At 46.6% G+C, this 18,170-nt stretch overlaps 2 protein-coding genes across 2 annotated transcripts in view; one reads left to right on the top strand and one right to left on the bottom strand.

The window, feature by feature from the left end:
• Positions 1-8,683, bottom strand: part of SPTBN4 (spectrin beta, non-erythrocytic 4) — a 75,602-nt gene extending 66,919 nt beyond the window's left edge. Inside the window, exons 1-2 of the mRNA XM_019629776.1 lie at positions 8,545-8,683; positions 6,296-6,482 (exon numbers count right to left, since the gene is read on the bottom strand). Of these exons, the coding sequence (XP_019485321.1) occupies positions 6,296-6,467 (172 nt within the window). The 5' untranslated portion in view covers positions 6,468-6,482; positions 8,545-8,683. The remainder of the gene's footprint in view (positions 1-6,295; positions 6,483-8,544) is intronic.
• A 1,353-nt stretch (positions 8,684-10,036) lies between these two features.
• The window catches only part of BLVRB (biliverdin reductase B), a 12,009-nt gene continuing 3,875 nt past the window's right edge, over positions 10,037-18,170 (top strand). The window contains exons 1-2 of the mRNA XM_019629825.1: positions 10,037-10,224; positions 17,948-18,112. Of these exons, the coding sequence (XP_019485370.1) occupies positions 10,146-10,224; positions 17,948-18,112 (244 nt within the window). The 5' untranslated portion in view covers positions 10,037-10,145. The remainder of the gene's footprint in view (positions 10,225-17,947; positions 18,113-18,170) is intronic.

Here is an 18,170-nt window from a genome sequence, read left to right as displayed (position 1 = left end):
ACTGAAGAACAAAAGGACAGCAACTTGTCTGTTCCCCTTCCCCCAATTCCCCAGCACTGTTCCCATCCCCCCAATTCCCCAATAAAAATCGAAAAAAAAAATGAGGGGTTTGGACTAGATCAAGGTTTCTTTAGTGGGTCCTGGGGGAACCCTAGGTATTTGGGAACTCATCCTTGGAGAACAGGGATTTATGAGAATACTTTTTATTTTGTCTTTTCATTTTGATGATACCCAACGAAAATTAACAGAAATATATCCTGGACCATATCAATGATGACTTCATAGATGAACTATACAGTGAGAGTTTGGTTTTGGTGATTACAATCTTGTTAGCATGGAGCTGGGGTCCAGAGCTGAATTTCCATGGGTGCCAAGCAGGCTCTGAAACTGAGAAAATGAGGCCCTCCTTAAAGGGGACAATGGGCAGGCACATAGTCCCCAAGACTGGAGACTTGAAGACTGGTGACCCAGTGCTGCCATATCATGTGATATTCCACGACGAGCCAAAAAATCTCGATTTTTTAAAAGACAAAATTTCCCTAATGTTAAATGTTGTCAACTGATGTACATTTTTGTAAAATGTAGCGGAGGTGAAACCACATAAGCGTATGTCCCAGAGTGCCACTTCTGACCTGAGATGACACTGAATGTTTACTGGGTTGGTGAGTGTGTTTGGCTACTGTGTGGAGTGTCTTCTGTTTGCTCTTCCAGTGCTAACCACCACGTTTTCTGCACCGTTCTAGGCCCTGGGAGGCTGGCTGATGTGGACTGTATGAATGGGCTCCCCAGCCCTCAAAGACCTCAGATTTCCAGTTGGGTTTGGACAGCAGGCGAGGAGAGGAAAGAAAAAAGGCCAAGAAATGCATTCCTTCCCTGCCTGACCAGCTTCCGGCAGTACCTGGTTCCTCTCCCTACTTCCCCTGCCCCTGCTGGGGAGGACTCTCACCCCTCTCACCACTCCCTGCCCCAGCCCCTGGGGGTCTCCACTGCCCTTGTAGGTTCCCCTACTTTTGCCCTCACCTCTGTAAATAGCCCCTTCATTAAACTCTCCTCCATTTTACTGCTTTGAGGGGACCATGTGCTTCCTGCCAGTACTCTAGCTAGCACAGATACCTTTGGGCTGTCAAGACTCTGAGCCAAATAACAATTGCCCTACCTCTCCCATGGGCTCATATTGAGTCACTTTCCCATTTCTAGGTTCTTGGAGAAATATATATTCTCCACTGCGGTCATTACCAATCACAAGTGAAATACATTCCTTAGAACAGGGGTCAGCAAAGTGCGGCTCGCGATCCACATGAAGGCTCTTTGAGACTGCAGTCTCAAAAGTTTGCCAACCCCTGGAAGAGCCAATCCTGTCCCTCACAACAATTGCAAAATTAATCGAGAGCCATAAATATATATTCACATAATCACCATTAAGTGAATAATATCCTTTAAAACTTTTATAAATGAAACAATGATAGTTTTATTTTCATTTTCAATTTTACTTCAGAGCCACATGTACGTACCCAAAGAGCCGCATGTGGCACGGAAGCCGCAGTTTGCCGACCCCTGGGCTCTTCCATCTCAAAAATTTGCCAAACCTTGCCCTAGAATAAGACTTTAGTTTATTCATATCATTAATACATTGGGACTTTCATAGAGCAGAGGAAGAACTACTCCTTTATCCACTACTTTTAAGGAGAAAGGCTAGAGAGACTTAATATGTAAAGGATATATTTGGATATTAGTCTGGAAAAAGTTAGGAAGCTCAAGAATACCAAGTATTTGTGGAAATATGGGGATATCACAACCCTCATGCCTGCTAGTGCATTATGGTGAGTTATGGGCTGAGGCAACAATTCTGAAGACAATCTGAATCAAATTAAGTTAGTGCCCATGACCCAGCAACTCTTTCCCCTGTCTATATGTCCCCAAAACCTTTTTCACACTGATTTATCAGGAGCATATAGGAGGATATTCAGTGCAGTGCTACTGGGGATGGGGGGTGGGGCAGGGGCAAGGCTGGAGACAGCCTGGTTGTCCATCACTGGGAAGGGAATGAACAATGTGGTGACTGCACACCAAGGACGATGCAACCGTGAGAAGCAACAGATTAGATGTACACAGAGCCACATGGATAAGTACTAAGGCATCATGCTGAGTGAGAAAATCATGCAAAAATACAGTCTAGAATGAGACAAAACTTGCATCAGTTAGCAATACCTACACACACAAACCCACACATATAGGGCTCCCAGATATATGACAAAGTGACACTGCAGTTCAGGAAGGAAAGGAAAGCCTTTTCAATAAATGGAGCTGAGTTGACTGGATATCCATGAGGGAGTGGGTAGAGGACCTTGACCCACACTGTACAAAATAATACATATCATTTGGCTTATAAATATAACTGTGAAAGGAATACAACAAAGCTTTAGAAGAAAATATCAAAGAATATCTCCATGACCTTGAAGTAGGCAAGATTTCTTAAACAGGACACAAAATGTTAGCCATACAGAAAATAACGATCAAATTAGACTACACTGAAATTAAGAAACCCTGTTCATCAAAAGTCACCATTAATAGAATGAAAAGATAAACCACAGAGTGGGAGAAAATATTCACAACACATATATCTAACAAAGGATTTGTACCCAGATTATATAAGAACTCCGGAAAAGCAATCAGAAAAAAGCAGGAAAAATAGACAAAAGACTTGAATGGGCACTTCACAGAATATCCAAATAATCAATAAACATTTGAAAAGGTGCTTACCTCATTAGTTGTTATTAGTCATCAGGAAAATTAAAGCCACAACAGAATTAACACAACAGAAAATTAAAGCACACCCACCAGAATGACTAAAATTAAAAAGAATGACCACAGCAAGGGTTGGATATGCAACAGTTGAGTCACTCATACACTGCTGGGGGAGTGTAAAATGCTACAAACTGGCAGTTTCTACTAAAGTTAGAAATACACCTACCCTGTGACCCAACAATGTCACTCCGGGGTGGGTCTAAGCCAACCAGAAATTAGCACTTATGCCCATAAAAAACATGTACTAGAAAGTTTAGAACAGCAATAGCTTGTAATAGTTTCATTTCTTTGTAATAGTTTGTAATACAAGTAATTATTAGTTTGCAATGGTCTAGTTTGTGATAGCCCTAACCTAGAAAGAAGCAACCCAAATCCATTTATCAACGGGTGAATGGATAAACTATGGCACATTCACAACATGGAATATTATACCGTAATTAGAAGGAACACCTACAAGTACAGGTAGACATGGATGAATCTCACAAGCAGAGTGTTGAGTGAATGAAGCCAGACATAAAACGTTTCCATTTATATGGAGTTCGACCACTAGCAAAATGACGTGTGTGTTAGAAGTGAGGACAATGTTCACTCTTGGGATGTGGTGATAGAGAAGTGGCCAGAGCGGGGCTTGTCTGGGGCTTTCATATTCTGTGTCCTTATCTTGGGGCTGGTTACAAGAGGGTGCTCATTTGTGGAAATCTGGACACTCATGATTTATTTGCCTTTCTGTGTGCACGGAATAATTTAATAAAGTTAAAATACATGTCTGCACACACACTAATTAGCAATGCAAAATCATCCACATGCGAAGGAAAGGATTTGCATTAATACTATCAAAAAGAAAAAAAAACAAAATTATCAGAATGATTGCCTATAGGGGAGAAGGCATTGGTATGAGATATGGGAATAAAAGAGAATAAACGAATAGATAAAGAGGAGAAGGGCCTCACACAGATGATGATGACAGCAAGCCACAAACTCTGGACCTCTCTGAGCAAGAGGTCCAGACAATTTTTTAAATGCTTTCATGCTAAAACATGATACAAAGGACTCTGCTCAAAGGTTTGGCCTTAGTTTGAATAGAGAAAAATCACAAGAGAAGCAGGCAAAGAGATACAAAATGAAATATGCGCCCTGGCGGTCTAGGTCATTGCATTTTGAGCAGCAACATGGTTTCACAGAATAACAACATCCCAAAGTTACTGTTAAGTTGCTGGTTTTGTGGTTTGGGTCTGGAGTCCAGTATCATGTGTTTTAGTTGTAGAGAATTGTAGACATCAGAGATATAAACAGAAGTGTGTGTTTGTGTGCATTTAAGAAACTACAGTTATAAAAATTTAAGTAGACATGTGGAATGTATGAGAAACTTTTTTTTTAAGGGGATCTCTACAAATCTCTAGACTAGATGCTATCTGAGGTCCAGCACTGATGTTCCGTGAATCAGTGATCCTAAGATTTGAAGAGTCCTCAGTCTTCATGCCAAGGCCCTTCAAGATGTGGCTCCCACTGGCTTCTTACCCATCATCAATTATTCACCACCTGTACCCTCCTCACTCAAGTCACTCCTAACCTCTGGTGGTCTTGTATATGCTGTTCCCTCTGCCTGGAATATCCTTTTCCACTCTCCACCCCAGGGTTCACTCCTCTTCTTCCTTTAGGCCTCAGCTTAGGTATCTCTTCCTCCAGGAAGCACTCCTTGACTCTAGGCAGAATCAGGCATCTCATCAGGGCTTCTACACCCCCTGGGGCTCCCCATCACAGCCCTCTGCCTGTGCCTCCCCCACCCTGGCCCTGACCCCTCTGTGTCATCACTATCTTGCTTGATCTAACTGTCCCACTGGACTAGGGGTTCTGTGGGGGCAGGATGGGGCTGGCTCAGTCACCATTCTGTCCCTCATATTGTCCAGCAGAGGCCAGGCACAGAGCAGGCACTGAATAAATATTTCTGTGGATGAAATCCTAAATTCTGGAATTCTAAGTTGGTATGCTCCCAAATTTTAAGCTTCTAAGAGTCTAAAGGTGTGAATTTAAGTTCAAGAGTATATGAATATGTTTATATCATTCTAGGTTTCTAAATCAGAGGAAGCTGGAAATCCATGGGTTGAATCTGGTTCATAATTTGTGGCACATAGAGATTTTTTTTTAATTGGGAAATTGAAGATAAATTGGAAATTGCAGGCCATTGGGCCTGCATTTCTCCATGGCGAGTGCTGGTGTCCAGGGCACTGACTGTTCTCTAGTTGACCAGGGGCCCCAGTCCACACACTCATTTATGTCACCTGCTTCCCCAGAGGCCTTTGAGTTTGACACCCTGCTCAACATCTTTTAGTTATAAAGTTCCAAAAACCTTAGTATCAAAGATTCCATGATTGCCAAATGCTGAGTTGCTAAAATTCTGAGATTCTGAGGGAACTGATTCTGACTTCAGGGTTTCAAGATTTCATGATTATAACAATATATATTTTATGTGTATAACACTCCATGTTTCTGAGATATTAACATTCTAAAGGTCAAAGGTGCTAAGGGTCTAATGTTTTCAAGGCTTATGATTATGAAGTTACACGTCTCTGAAGGGTCTTTGCTCATAAAGTTTTAATGCTTATGATTAAATTCTTCTGAGGCCCCAAAGCTCCATGAATACACAGTCCTAAGGTCCAAGGGTCTACAATTCTGAACGTCTAAGGTTCTAAGATTCTTAAACTCTATAGGTGTCTGGTCTTTGCTTACATTGTTCTGAAACATCAAAATAGGTGACCAACCATCCCAGTTGCCCCAAGAGTGAGGGTTTCAGTGCTAAAGCAGGAAGGTTTGATCATTCTATCTCAAAGTTCTCGGGATCCAGATTTCTGATCTGAAATTCTAAAGGGTTAGGATTAAAAAGCCCTAAGGATCTATGTGTATGAGAATTTAGGTTTCTAAGGGTTCCTAAGAGCCAATGATTGAAATTTCTAAGGTCTGTGATTATAAAGTTGTTTACAAGAGTTTCTGTTTGTAAAGGTCTCAGGTTCAAAGAACCTCTGAGTCTGACATTCTAAGGTCCTAAAATTCGGTGTTTCAGCATTTCAGAATTCTAAGAAAGCATGCTTACAAAATCCCAAATTACTAGGACGGTACACATCGCTAAGTTTCTAAGGCTGCACTGCCCCATACAGCAGATAGAAGCCACATGTGGCTATTTAAATTTAAATGAATTAAAACTAAATAAAATTACCAATTCAGTCCCTCAGATAGCACTGGCCACATTTCAAGCGCTCACAGCCACAATTACTAGTGATTACTATACTGGACGTCACAGATATGGAACATTTTTCCATCATCTTGGGAAGTTCTATTGGACAGAGCTGGTCTAAAGATTCAAGCTGTGTCTATAACTATCTTCCCATCCTCCTGGCCATCAAGGTTCCCAGGCACTGAGGTACACAGAGGCCACCCCTCCAGCCCCCTCCCTTCCTTCCTTCCCCTCCTCCCACCCCACCCCTCCTCCAGGTACCTGCCAAGGCCTTGATCCTGGAACACTCAAAGAGTGAGGCGGCTGCAGTGGAGGCCATAGGCTGCTCCCGCTCCCAGCCCCGATCTGGGCTCTCCCAGCGGGCCACAGGGTTGTTGTTGTTAGGGGCCGGCAGGCCCTCCATGTTATCCACTTCCCCTGGTACCTGCGCCATGGGGGAAGATGAAGCCTGGAGATGGGCAAAGGCAGGTTAGGGCGGAAACATGGGACCTAAGCTCAGAGGTCCCACCTCTAACAGAGACTGGCTGTGAGTCCTGTCCCCTCTTGCCTTCAGTTTCCCTGTCTTTAAAGTGGACATATTAATGACAATAATGTTAACACTGACCATTTCATAGGGCTGTGGTAAAGCAGCTGGCTTAGCACCTGTCCCAGGGTAGAGGTCGGGCAAATTGTCACTGTTATTCTTGATAGAATAACTTTGTTATCAATAGAACTCTACAGTGCAGTAACAGTAACATTTATTGAACACTTGCACTGTGCTCAGTACTTTATCTGCATTTCCTTATTTAATTCCCTAAAGATAGGCTATTATTAGACCTATTATACAGGGAGGAAACTGAGGCACAAAGGGGTTAATTCACTTGCCCAAGGTCACACAGCTAGTGAGTAGACAGGATTCAAAAGCAGGCAATGTGATAAAATGATTGCATTAATGGCCCCAATTTGTCATCCCTATGACCACACCCTTTGTCATATAACTCTTCAATGTTCTTCTACTGTGGTGATGGGAGGGGTAGAAGAGTGGGGTGAGGGGACATGCCCCACCCCTTGGACTCTGGGTTTGGCCACATGACTTTGATAAACAGAATTAGGTGGAAGTGCTGAAGTGCTGAGCCTAGGACTCAAGAGACCTTTTGTGGTTTTGCTTGTGCTTGACTGTGGCCCCAGTTGTCCTAGCCAATGCAAACTAGAGCAGCCAACAGCCAACATCCCCTTCCCCATCCCAACATATGAAGAAGCTCAGATGAGCCCAGCCTAACTCACTGACCTCAGGCTTGATGGCTACATAAATGCTTAAGTGTTTTAAGACACTGAGTTTGGGGGTGGTTTCTTATGCAGCATTATTGTGGCAATATCTAACTGACATAGTGTCTGACTCCAGAGCTGTGTTCTAGATTATACTGCCAGATTATAAATATGAAATTCAAGGGGGTGGGAAACATCAGATACATCTCCTCCATCCTCCAGGACTCCAGGCTTGATTGTAAGACTAAGAAAGGAGGGAACTGGGAGGAGATCAATGTCTTCCTTCTCAAAAATTCAGACAGTTACCAATCCACCAGATTCTAGGAAGGCAGGATCTTGGTGAGTGTAGTAGACACTGTCTCTTTTGGTGGACACTCCAAAATCCATTGTTATTCTTCCCTTCTTCCATGGAAAGCTGTAAGCGGACACATGGCTATTTACACCTGTGTGACCTTGGCCAAGTCACTTCCCCTTTCTGGGCCTCAATTTGCTCATCTGTAAAATGGTAAGGATAACAGTACCCATTTCCTAGGGGTGTTTGAAGATGAAATGAGTTAGTAATTCAGGGGACATGGTAGCTAGTACATGCAAGCCCTCAATACATGGTCCTTGCTAGTATTATTCATCCTCTGGTCACATATCTTAGCAAATCAAAGTGCCTGTGCTGGCGTAAGGCAGAAATGAATTCAAGTCCTGCTTTATTCTTGATGTATCCTTAACAGCTATCTTAAACTTGGCCTCTATATGCCTCAGTTTCCCTCAGTTAAATGGTGAACACAACAGTTTCCTCAATGGAGGACACTTGGAGATGAGGAGGCACTTAGCACTTTGTGAGCTCTCGGTCAGGCTGCCGGGGTAACAGCCCTAGCCATTACGTGATTGAATAGAGAAGAGAGAGAGAAGAAGGCGGTGGAGGGTAGAAAGGAGTGTCCTGCAGCCCCAGCAAAGGCTGGCGAGTGCTAGGCTGCGGGTGGGAGCCGATGCTTTAACCCTTTCGGGGCCGCGCCTCTCTCTCCCTGCAGTCTAGTCACCGTTCCTAAGGATGGGGGCCTGGAAAGGCCAAGGCCTGGGTGGAAAACTCACGCATGGTGGCGGAGGCTGGATTGGGTTGGGGTGGGGGGGCTCATTCTGCCCTCGACCCTTCGCCTCCCTCCAAATCGCGAGACCCTAGGGGCTCAGGCGATGGGCACGGCGCGCGGGGGAGGGTTGCTCGGGCAGGTGGGGAGATGCTGCAGGGAGGGGCTATCCGCCCCCACGCTGCTCACCTGGGCCCGCGGCCGCTGGTGCCGCCGTTCTCGCTGCTCGCGGCGCCCGACTGCCCTCCCTGTGTGCGTCCGCGGCCCGGCGCGGCGCGGCCCGGCTCCGCTCGGCCCCGCCGGCCCGGCTGCTCCGCCAGATCCGCATGCGCCGCTGCCGCCGCCGCGCCTCCCCCGGACCCCCTTCCGCCCGCGTCCCGCGCTGCTCCGGCCTCCTGCAGCGCCGGCCCAGGCGCGACCACACACCGGGGCACAGAGTGTGATGCACAGGTGCACCCGCGGGGGGCCAGAGGTAGCGTCACACACAGCCACACACTCTCACGGGGTCACACATTCCCACACTGTCACACACACAGGGTCACATACAGCGTCACAGACATTATCCACATTCACACACTCACATAATGTCGCCCATATGGGGTCACACAGGGTCATTCAAACACACAGTAACATGCTCACAGGGGGTCACACACTGCACAGTACGCAACAGCATCACACGCTGTGATACACAAATAGTGCCACCACCACCACCCATTCGGTGTCACACATAAGCACACAAATGTCACACACTGTCTCACTCCCACGGGGGTCACAAAGAGTGTCATATATTCACACATGACACAGCTTCTTAATCACAGTGTCACATACTTTTTTACACACTGAAACTTGTCACACCAGTCACACTCACATGGGGGTCACACATCCTGCACTATTACATACTCATACATCACAGTCACAGGAGGTCACAAACAGCATCACAGCAGTAACAGCCACAGCCACACACACAAAGGGAGTCAGTGTCACACATCCTTACATGACACATGCCGTGACACCCTGCCTTGTCTAACAGTCACACAACACACTGTCATATAACACGTCTCGCACATGTCCCTCACTCACACGGTGTCCAGAGTCGTAGATGCATACAGCATCAGACTGACACAGTGTCACCCAGGGTGTCACCACAAGGTTACACAAGAACAGCATCAATGCTTGCCACACGTAGTGTCACACACAGTGTCATGCTGTCACATAGAGGAAGGCAGATGGTGTCACCCACAATCATGCTCTCCCTTGGGGTTACAGTCACACAGGTTCACACAGGCACATAGACACGCAGTTACACAGTGTCAATCCCACACACCCACACTATCCTCCCTCACTTTTTCCCTTTGAGGAGGTCCTGGGGTATTAATGTGAGTCCCAGACCCGCCTCAAGGCCCTGGGAGACGGGGCTTGAGCTAGGAGAGACGGATGAGCGTGGCCTGCTCTCTGAGGGTGAGTGCGGAGGCGGGGCACTGGGTCCACCTTCCCTGTAGGCCAAACACGGCCACGCCTCCCAGCTCAGCCCCGGGTGAAGAGGGTGGCGCTGGGCGGCTGGCCGAGGTGAAGTGACTCCTGTCCCACCCACCCTGTTCTTCACAGCTAGAGGCGTGTCCCGCTTGCCCCGCCCCTCGGCCTGTGCCGGGAGCCCAGAGGCGGGCTGAGGCGTGGTCCTCTGAGCGGTCCCGCCCGGTCCCTCCCGCTAGAGAAGGACGGAGAGGGTGGCCCAGCAGTCATTCGGCTCCCGCGCTTCCTGCAGCTCCGTGGCCTCTCACCCCCACGTTAACATGGCCGTCAAGAAGATTGCCATCTTCGGCGCCACGGGCAGGACCGGGCTCACCACGCTGGCGCAGGCGGTGCAAGCAGGCATGAGCTGGGGCGGGCGGGAGATGTCACCGGGTGCACAGGCAGAGTACCTGGAAGGGGCACCGTGGGGCTGGACCGAGGCCGGTTGGGACCGTCAGTGCTTTGGTGTGTGAGGACCCCGGGGGCAAAGCAGGTGGCCACGGGGGCAGACGTAAGGGACCCTAAGAGATCCAGTTTTATGTGAGTTCAAGGAATACGAATTGGCCCTGGGAGGCTGGGGGACTCCAACGCAGTTAGGTTTAAATCCAGGTGCTTACAGGCATGTGTTGTTGTTGTTGTGGTGGTGGTGGTGGTGGTTAGCACACCCAGCAGGGGCTTACTAAGCCAGGTGTAGCTTGCCTCCCAGCACCTCCCTCTCTTCACACCTGTTAAATCCTCACAGCGTTCATGGGGTGGGATCTAGTATCACCTCATTTGACAGATGAGGAAACTGAGGCCAGGAGAGTGACTTGCCCAGTGTCACACAGCTGGTCAGTGGCAGTGCTGGGATTTGAAACCAGCTGGTGCTCTTAACTGCCAAAAGCCCACCGGCTCTTGGCTTGGGCACCAAGGCTGGAGGTTGAAAAGCCTGGGGGGTGGGTTGCTGTGAGCATCTAAAGGAGAGAGGATTCCAGACACATGGGTGACGATTGAGGACCCCAGAAAGTCAATGAGGATGAAAGTTCAGAGTTGCCCCAGGGAAGGGGGCAGGGAAGGGCCTAAGTCTTTCACAGTGGGCCCTGGGAATTCCAGATATGGGGCCCCACCCTTGCTGGCCTTGGTGACTCTGAAGATATTGACTATCTGGGTGCCCCAAAAGGGTGGAGGCCACCAGGATCCTACTCTCTTCTGCCTCCAACCCAGCCCTCCCTTGGAGGGACTCTCCTGAAAGTTCCCCATTAGGCCCACTGCTCTCCCCCAGGAAGACCTAGTTTGGATCTTGACTTGGGGCTTATGGGAAGGGAGAAACAAATTTGCTGATAAGCATTTGTGGGGGAGGAAGTTGAGAGGGAGAAGTTGAGAAGTGCTGAATCACTGTGAGGATCCAATTTCCTAAATTACTACCTTTTCCTTAATCTGAAATGCCACTGAATTCTGTTCATCCACCCTGCTGGTCACAATTGGGACTGCACCCTAGGGAATTGAGAGCTGGGGCCTGGGGAGGCCTTGCCTTCTCATGGTGGCTGTGACAAGTCCCTGCACCGCTCTGAGCCTCGCTGTTGAATGAGCTGGGCTTTTATCTCAGTGGTTCTGTAAGGCTGAGTCCTAACAGGGGTAAACTCTGGTGCTTAAACTCTGCACCCAGCTCTGCCACTTACCACCTGTGTGGCCAATGCTTTGTTGTCTGTGTACCTAGACATCCGTAAAGTGGGATGAAACTAGTAGCATTTGCCCTGGAGCTCTTGTGGTGATTAAATAAGATAATATGTGGAAAGTGCTTAGAACAGTTTCCGGCATATAGTTGGTGCTCAATAAGCACTCCTTGGCTGAGTGAACTCAGATCATAGCTGTGTGATCCTGGCCCAGTTGTTACCTAAGTTTCCCCATCCTCAAAAAGGTAATTATAATAATAAGGTTGTTCCAACCTGGTGTTTTTCAAACTGTGGGAAACATTGAATTTTGACATATATTTAATTGGTCACAACAGTATCTGAATGTATCACATGTTAAATATTAAGTTTTATGGGTTTGTGTATGCTAGGTTAGGCTGTGAAATACATTTGTATTGAGGGTTGAGATCAAAAAAGCTTAAATGGGGCATGAGCTTTGAAACTTACTCTCAAATAGTCAGGAAAACACTGGGTCGTCGGGAAATTCATGACGTAGTTTTCTATGTTTTTCAATGCAAAAATGCGTCATAACTTTCCCGACGACCCAATATATGTTATATGTGTATGTGTAAATGTATTTATGTACACGCATATGTATATAATATGTATATTATATACTCGTATATACGCACAGACACAGAAGGATAAAGCAAAAGCAATATGAGAATCTAAGTCTTGCAGCTTTTCTGTAGGTCTGAATTTATTTCAAAATAAAAAACAGAAAACTGTAAATAAAGGGATTTGTTTTTTTTAAAAAAGGAACTACCTTAGAAATGCTCTTGTTTTTTTTAAAAGTAAAATCTGTGAATTCTAAATCTGTACTGTTGTTTGGTATGGTAGCCACTAGCTTATATTTAAATTGAAATGTGGATTGTGTTAAAAAAAATTGGGGGGGAAAAAACTACATTCATATGTGGAAAGAGCTTAGCACATCACTTCTCAATAAATCTCACTAATCACCAATAATGTAACACTAATGGGGACCTTTGTGCTGATATTAGAAGAGATAGTACATATCAAAGAAGTAGAAGTAGGCCCTGAGCAGTAGAGAATGGCTCAAGGGCCCATTATTAGAAGAGAAATTACGTTCCAAAGAGTTTGGAGCAGGCCATGCGCAAAGGCGAGGCTTAAAAAAGGGAGGAACGTGGTCCAAAAAAAGGAAGGCTTCCCAAAAGAGGGAAGGTGTCCAGAAGACTGACTTCCCTTGACTTGGAGTTTTTATCCCTTTTTCTCCAGAATGGACTGTTCCCTTCTAGGTGTGGGACCACTTGATTGGCACCTGTAATTGACAACAGGCTATTATCTTATTTCTTTAGACTGTGCATATGTCTTCCCAGAATTCAGTCTGTTATAATGATATTAATAAACTTCCGGGCATATGTATGATATTATAATAATGGTATAATAAGGCCCGGGTGAAATGAAGGTCATTATGGCCTTTACTGTGCAGGTGTGAGTGACTGGTCTAATCCAGTCAGGTATTTTGTGCCCATTTGTTTTCCCCGCAGGGGTAGGTAATTACAATACAAGGGGGAGTTATGGGTGCAGAGGGGCGGTCTCCTAGGCGGTTGCATTCTGTGGGACCTGCAGGAATGCAGAGACCCAATGCCTGCTTTCAAATGCCTGCCTTGTCCTCCTCTTGGGAGACGCGATCCCCACAAAATCTCTATGGGAAGTTAAGGGACAGGAAGTCTCTTCTTCTGTATCTGCTTCCTGCTGGGCAGGGGCGTAGAGCTGTCCCTGCCTATTGGGGGTTCACGGAACTCTCACCCTAGCTCATCTCAGATGAGAGGAAGGGTTCTGCCCGGAAGATCGCGCTGGCCTCTTTGGTTGCGACTGGCAACCTTGCCAGGGCACCATCTGTATCCCCAAGGCCCCTAAACGAGGAAAAACAGATTTTAATTAATATCAGTTACCTTTTATGAAACCTGTGCCATTCAGTCCGTCACTCAGGTGGTGTCAATTGTCTGGGCCCAGAATGGGTTTAGAAAGAATCATTAGACTTACTGGCCTGGGAAAATGTTAAAACCTACTTAGTCTCTGGGATGGGATTATCCAAGAGTTAGGTCCAGAATGGCTTGGGGAATGTTGGGAAATCACAGGCTTTTAAGTAGTTACCTAAAGCCAGGGTGGTTGAGAGATATTCTGTGATTCAGTCTAGGGGCAACCTTTTAGCCTAGGTTTCAGAAACTGGTTAGAAGAGCAATCAAAGCCAAGGGCCAAGAAACTAAGAAACCAGGCAGGAAACCCCAACTCAACAGTCTTTGAGGGAGAGTGAAGGGTTACTCGGTTGGCCCACAACGCTTGTGTCAATGCTCTCGCTGTCCATGAAAACATGTTTTTCCCCAAAAGTACCCACAGTTTATTAGGGCCTGTTTTAACCAATACAGTGGCAGTTAACCAGTGCCCAAGTTAGCACCTTGAAAGCCCTCACTGCTTCCAGATGCTTGTGAGGGCAGCACAGGTTTTCTGAAAAGTGATCACACAGGATGGGGACTTGGGGATTGTGATCTTTGCTTTCTTTTTCTTCTTTTTTACAATTAATTTATTTTTCAATTACAGTTGACATACAATATTATATTAGTTTCAGGTATATAACATATTGACTAGACATTTATATACCTTACAAAGTTTGTGATCTTCACTTTCAAAAGGAGACTAAAAGGTATCTCCCGGGGCTCCTTAGCCAGTAAGTGGTAAAGGGAGAGTTTGAACCCAGGTCTGTGGGGGCAGTAAAACCTGTGCTTTTGTGTTTATAAAACATCAGGGAGATGGTGGAAATTATGACACAGTCCCTGGATCCACATGGCCCTTGGTTTTTCCCAGGTCAGCATTAGTAGGGCTGTGACAGAGGAAGCACAAGTGGCTGAGGGTGCGGGCTGGGGAGCCAAGGAAAGAGGGTAAAAGGGTGTTCTAGGCAGAGGGGACAGCACGTGCAAAGGCCAGAAGGCAACATGATGTGTTTGAGGAACTGAAGGACGTACAGTGGGTGAAGAGGACAGTAGCTCCAGCGCAGGGTGGGAGGAGGAGAGGCCAGATCCCCAGGGGCCTTGAAAGTTGCCATGAGGACTTTATCTCAGGGCACTGGGGCATCACGGGAGGGACCTGAGCAGGGGGGCACTTCTGTGGAGGGCCCTGTTTGGCTACCATGTGGAATATGGACTGGAAGGGGTGAGGCAGGGGTCAGGAGCCTAGGGAGGACTAGACCAGGCAAGGAAATACATTGTGAGATTATTTATTTTTAACTTTTATAAAAATTTATTTGAGGGCTGGCCGAGTGGCTCAATTGGTTAAGAGCTCGCTCAAGAGTTTGAGCTCTGAGGGCCGGCCGAGTGGCACGTTGGTTAAGAGCTGGTTTGGGATGCCAGAGGACCCCGGTTTGGGTCCCACATATGAGGGCCAGTGACACTGCCCTCTACAGCTAAGATGCTGAACAACAGCTCAACCTGGAGCTGGGCTGCCATGAGTCGCTGGCACAGCATAGGCTGCAGCCCCTGCTACAGTGGGTTGCCATGGGCTACCGTGTGTAGCCAGTAGCCAGTGTGAGCTGCCAGCAGCCGGCGACTGATCTGCCTTGCCCGGGAAGAGCGCAATGATGGTGCCAACTTGGGCCAGTGAAGCAACGTCCTCCACAACTAGACTGAAGAACAAAAAGACAGCAACTTGTCTGTTCCCCTTCCTCCAATTCCCCAGCGCTGTTCCCATCCCCCAAACCCCCAATTAAAAAAAAAATCTTTAAAAAAAAAAAAGTTTGAGCTCTGAGCAACAGCTGTTCTATTATTCCTTCCTTGCCCGAGCTGAGCTGCTGCTGAGCTGCCAACAGGTGGCAGGATGGCTCAGCTAAAAAAAAAAAAAAAAAAAAATTTTTTTTTTTTTTTGAGCCTAAAAGGCTATACCTGGAAGCAAGATCTCAACAGACTGAGATAAATCCTCTTACATTGTGAGATGATTAAAAGACATAATAACAGCCAACATCCATATAGCACACATTCCTGTGCCAGGCTCTCCCCTAAAGTTTTCATTTGTTTTAGTTTTGTTTTTGTTTTTTTTAGCTGAGCTATCCTGCCACCTGTTAGCAGCTCAGCGGCAGCTCAGCTCGGGCCGGGCATTGAACCGCTGTTGCTCAGAGCTCAAACTCTTGAGCGAGCTGTTAATCAACTGAGCCACTCGGCCGGCTCTAGTTTTGTATTTTTTATAGCATCTTTATTAAGATCTAATTCACATACTATACAGTTCGCCATTGGTTTTAGCATATTCACAGATGTGCAAATATCATCACAGTCCATTTAGAACATTTTCATCACCCCAAAGAGAAACCCCTAGAAGTTGCCCCCCATTTTCCCGCCCAGCCCTAGGCAACCATTAATCTAAATAGTTTCTGTCTCTATAAATTTGCCTGTTCTGGACATTTCATATAAATGGAATCATACAGTATGTGGTTTTTTGTGATTGGCTTTTTTCACTTAAAAAAAAATCTTTTTGAAGGTTCGTCCTGTTGTAGCATGTATCAGTATGTCATTTCTTTTTATTGCCGAGAATTATTACATTGTATGGATCTACCACATTTTATTTATCCATTCAATTGATGGACATTTGGATTTTCACTTTTTGGCTATTGTGAGTAATGCTTCTTATGAACATTTGTGTATAGCTATTTTTGTGCGGCTGTATGTTTTCAGTTCTCTTGGGCATATTCCTAGGAGTGGAAGGGCTGGATCATACAGTAACTCTATGTTTAACCTTTTGAGGAACTGTGAAGGCGTTTTCCAAAGTGGCTGCATCGTTCAACATACCCATCAGCAGTGTATGAGGGTTCCAGTTTCCCCACCTACACACAACCATTTGTTGCCTGTCTTTTGGATTATAGCCATCCCAGTAGATGTGAAGTGGTATCTCATTGTGGTTTTGGTTTGCATTTCCCTGATGGCTAATGATATTGAGAATCTTTTCATGTGTTGATTGCCATTGATATATCTACTTTGGAGAAAGTCTATTTAGATCTTTCCCAGTTTGTAATTGGGTTATTCCTTTTTTCATTATCAAGCTGTGGAAGTTCTTTATATGTTCTAAATACAAACCCCTTCTCAGATATATGATTTACAAAAGTTTTCTCCCATTTTGTGGATTATCTTTTTACTTTCTGGGTGGTGTCCTTGGAAGCACAAAAGTTTTTAATTTTGATGGTATATCTACTTTTTCTTTTGTTGCTTGTGCTTTTGGTGTCATAGCTAGAAGACTATTACCTATCCAAAGTCACAAAGATGTGTGCCTATGATTTCTTCTAAGAGTTTTAGCTCTTACATTTAGGTCTTGGATCTTTTTTTTTTTTTAAGATTTTTATTGGGGAATTGGGGGGTTGGAACAGCGCTGGGGAATTGGGGGAAGGGGAAAGGCAAGTTGCTGTCGTTTTGTTCTTCAGTCTAGTTGTGGAGGACATTGCTTCACTGGCCCAAGTTGGCACCATCATTGCGCTCTTCCCGGGAGAGGCAGATCAGTCGCCGGCTTCTGGACGGCCCCTCACAGAGGCTGCTGGCTGCTCACGCTGGCTGCTGGCTACACACGGTAGCCCATGGTAACCCCACTGCAGCAGGAACTGCAGCCTACACCATCGCCAGCAACTCATGGCAGCCCAGCCCAGGTTGAGCTGTTGTTCAGCATCTTAGCTGTAGAGGGCAGTGTCACTGGCCCTCATATATGGGATCTGAATCGGGGCCCTCTGGCGTCCCAAGCCAGCTCTTAACCAAGAGCTGCCCAGAGCTCACGCTTTTAACCAACTGAGCCACTTGGCCGGCCTACCTTTATTATTTTGATATCACCATTTGCAGTACACCAAACGTTAACATCCTTTGCCATTGTTCAAAACAAAGGGAGAAATACTATGTTGGTTGTGAAATGTAAAGTGGGTGTGTATGTGTGGGAGGGGGGACATGAGTTACTCAAAATTCTTTTGGGAGGGGACATACCAAGGCAGTGTTCAAACGTTTTAATGACCACTAAGGCAGGTCCTGACCCTCCAGAAGTAAAGGGTTGGGGGACCAATCTCAGCACTGGAAAACCTTTGGCCAACTCATGTCCTCCTTTGTGCTTCAGTTTCCTTCAGTACCATAGATGGGGGCCATAGACCAGTATGGTGCCAGCCATTAACCCTTTAGTTGCTGGATGGTGAAGGGGGGGCTTGGAGGCATCAGTACAGGTTATTTATGAACCAACATGAAGGTTGGCCCAGTTTTAATAACCAGATGAATATCAACTGTAGGTATGCAGCAAAAATGTTTGGAGACCACTGCCCCCGAACAGGGACCTGGGGAATGTATTTGAGGATTCATGGCACTCTTCAGGACCCAGCCCCTGGAGCCCGGGAGTGCCAGCCTGCAAGCTCACTGACCTGCCTCTCTGCCCCTCTTTGCCCACAGGTTATGAGGTGACAGTGCTGGTGCGGGACTCCTCCAGGCTGCCCTCAGAGGGGCCCCAGCCGGCCCATGTGATAGTGGGTGACGTTCGGCAGGCGGCCGATGTGGACAAGACCATAGCTGGGCAGGATGCTGTCATCGTGCTGCTGGGCACCGGCAGTGACCTCAGTACTGGGCCCCCTCTCTGCCCACGGCCCTCCCCTGCGCCTCGGCCCCCAGCACCACC

This window comes from Hipposideros armiger, unplaced genomic scaffold (assembly GCF_001890085.2).
Source record: "Hipposideros armiger isolate ML-2016 unplaced genomic scaffold, ASM189008v1 scaffold_867, whole genome shotgun sequence".
Taxonomy (NCBI): domain Eukaryota; kingdom Metazoa; phylum Chordata; class Mammalia; order Chiroptera; family Hipposideridae; genus Hipposideros; species Hipposideros armiger.
This window is presented reverse-complemented; position numbering and strand designations above follow the sequence as displayed.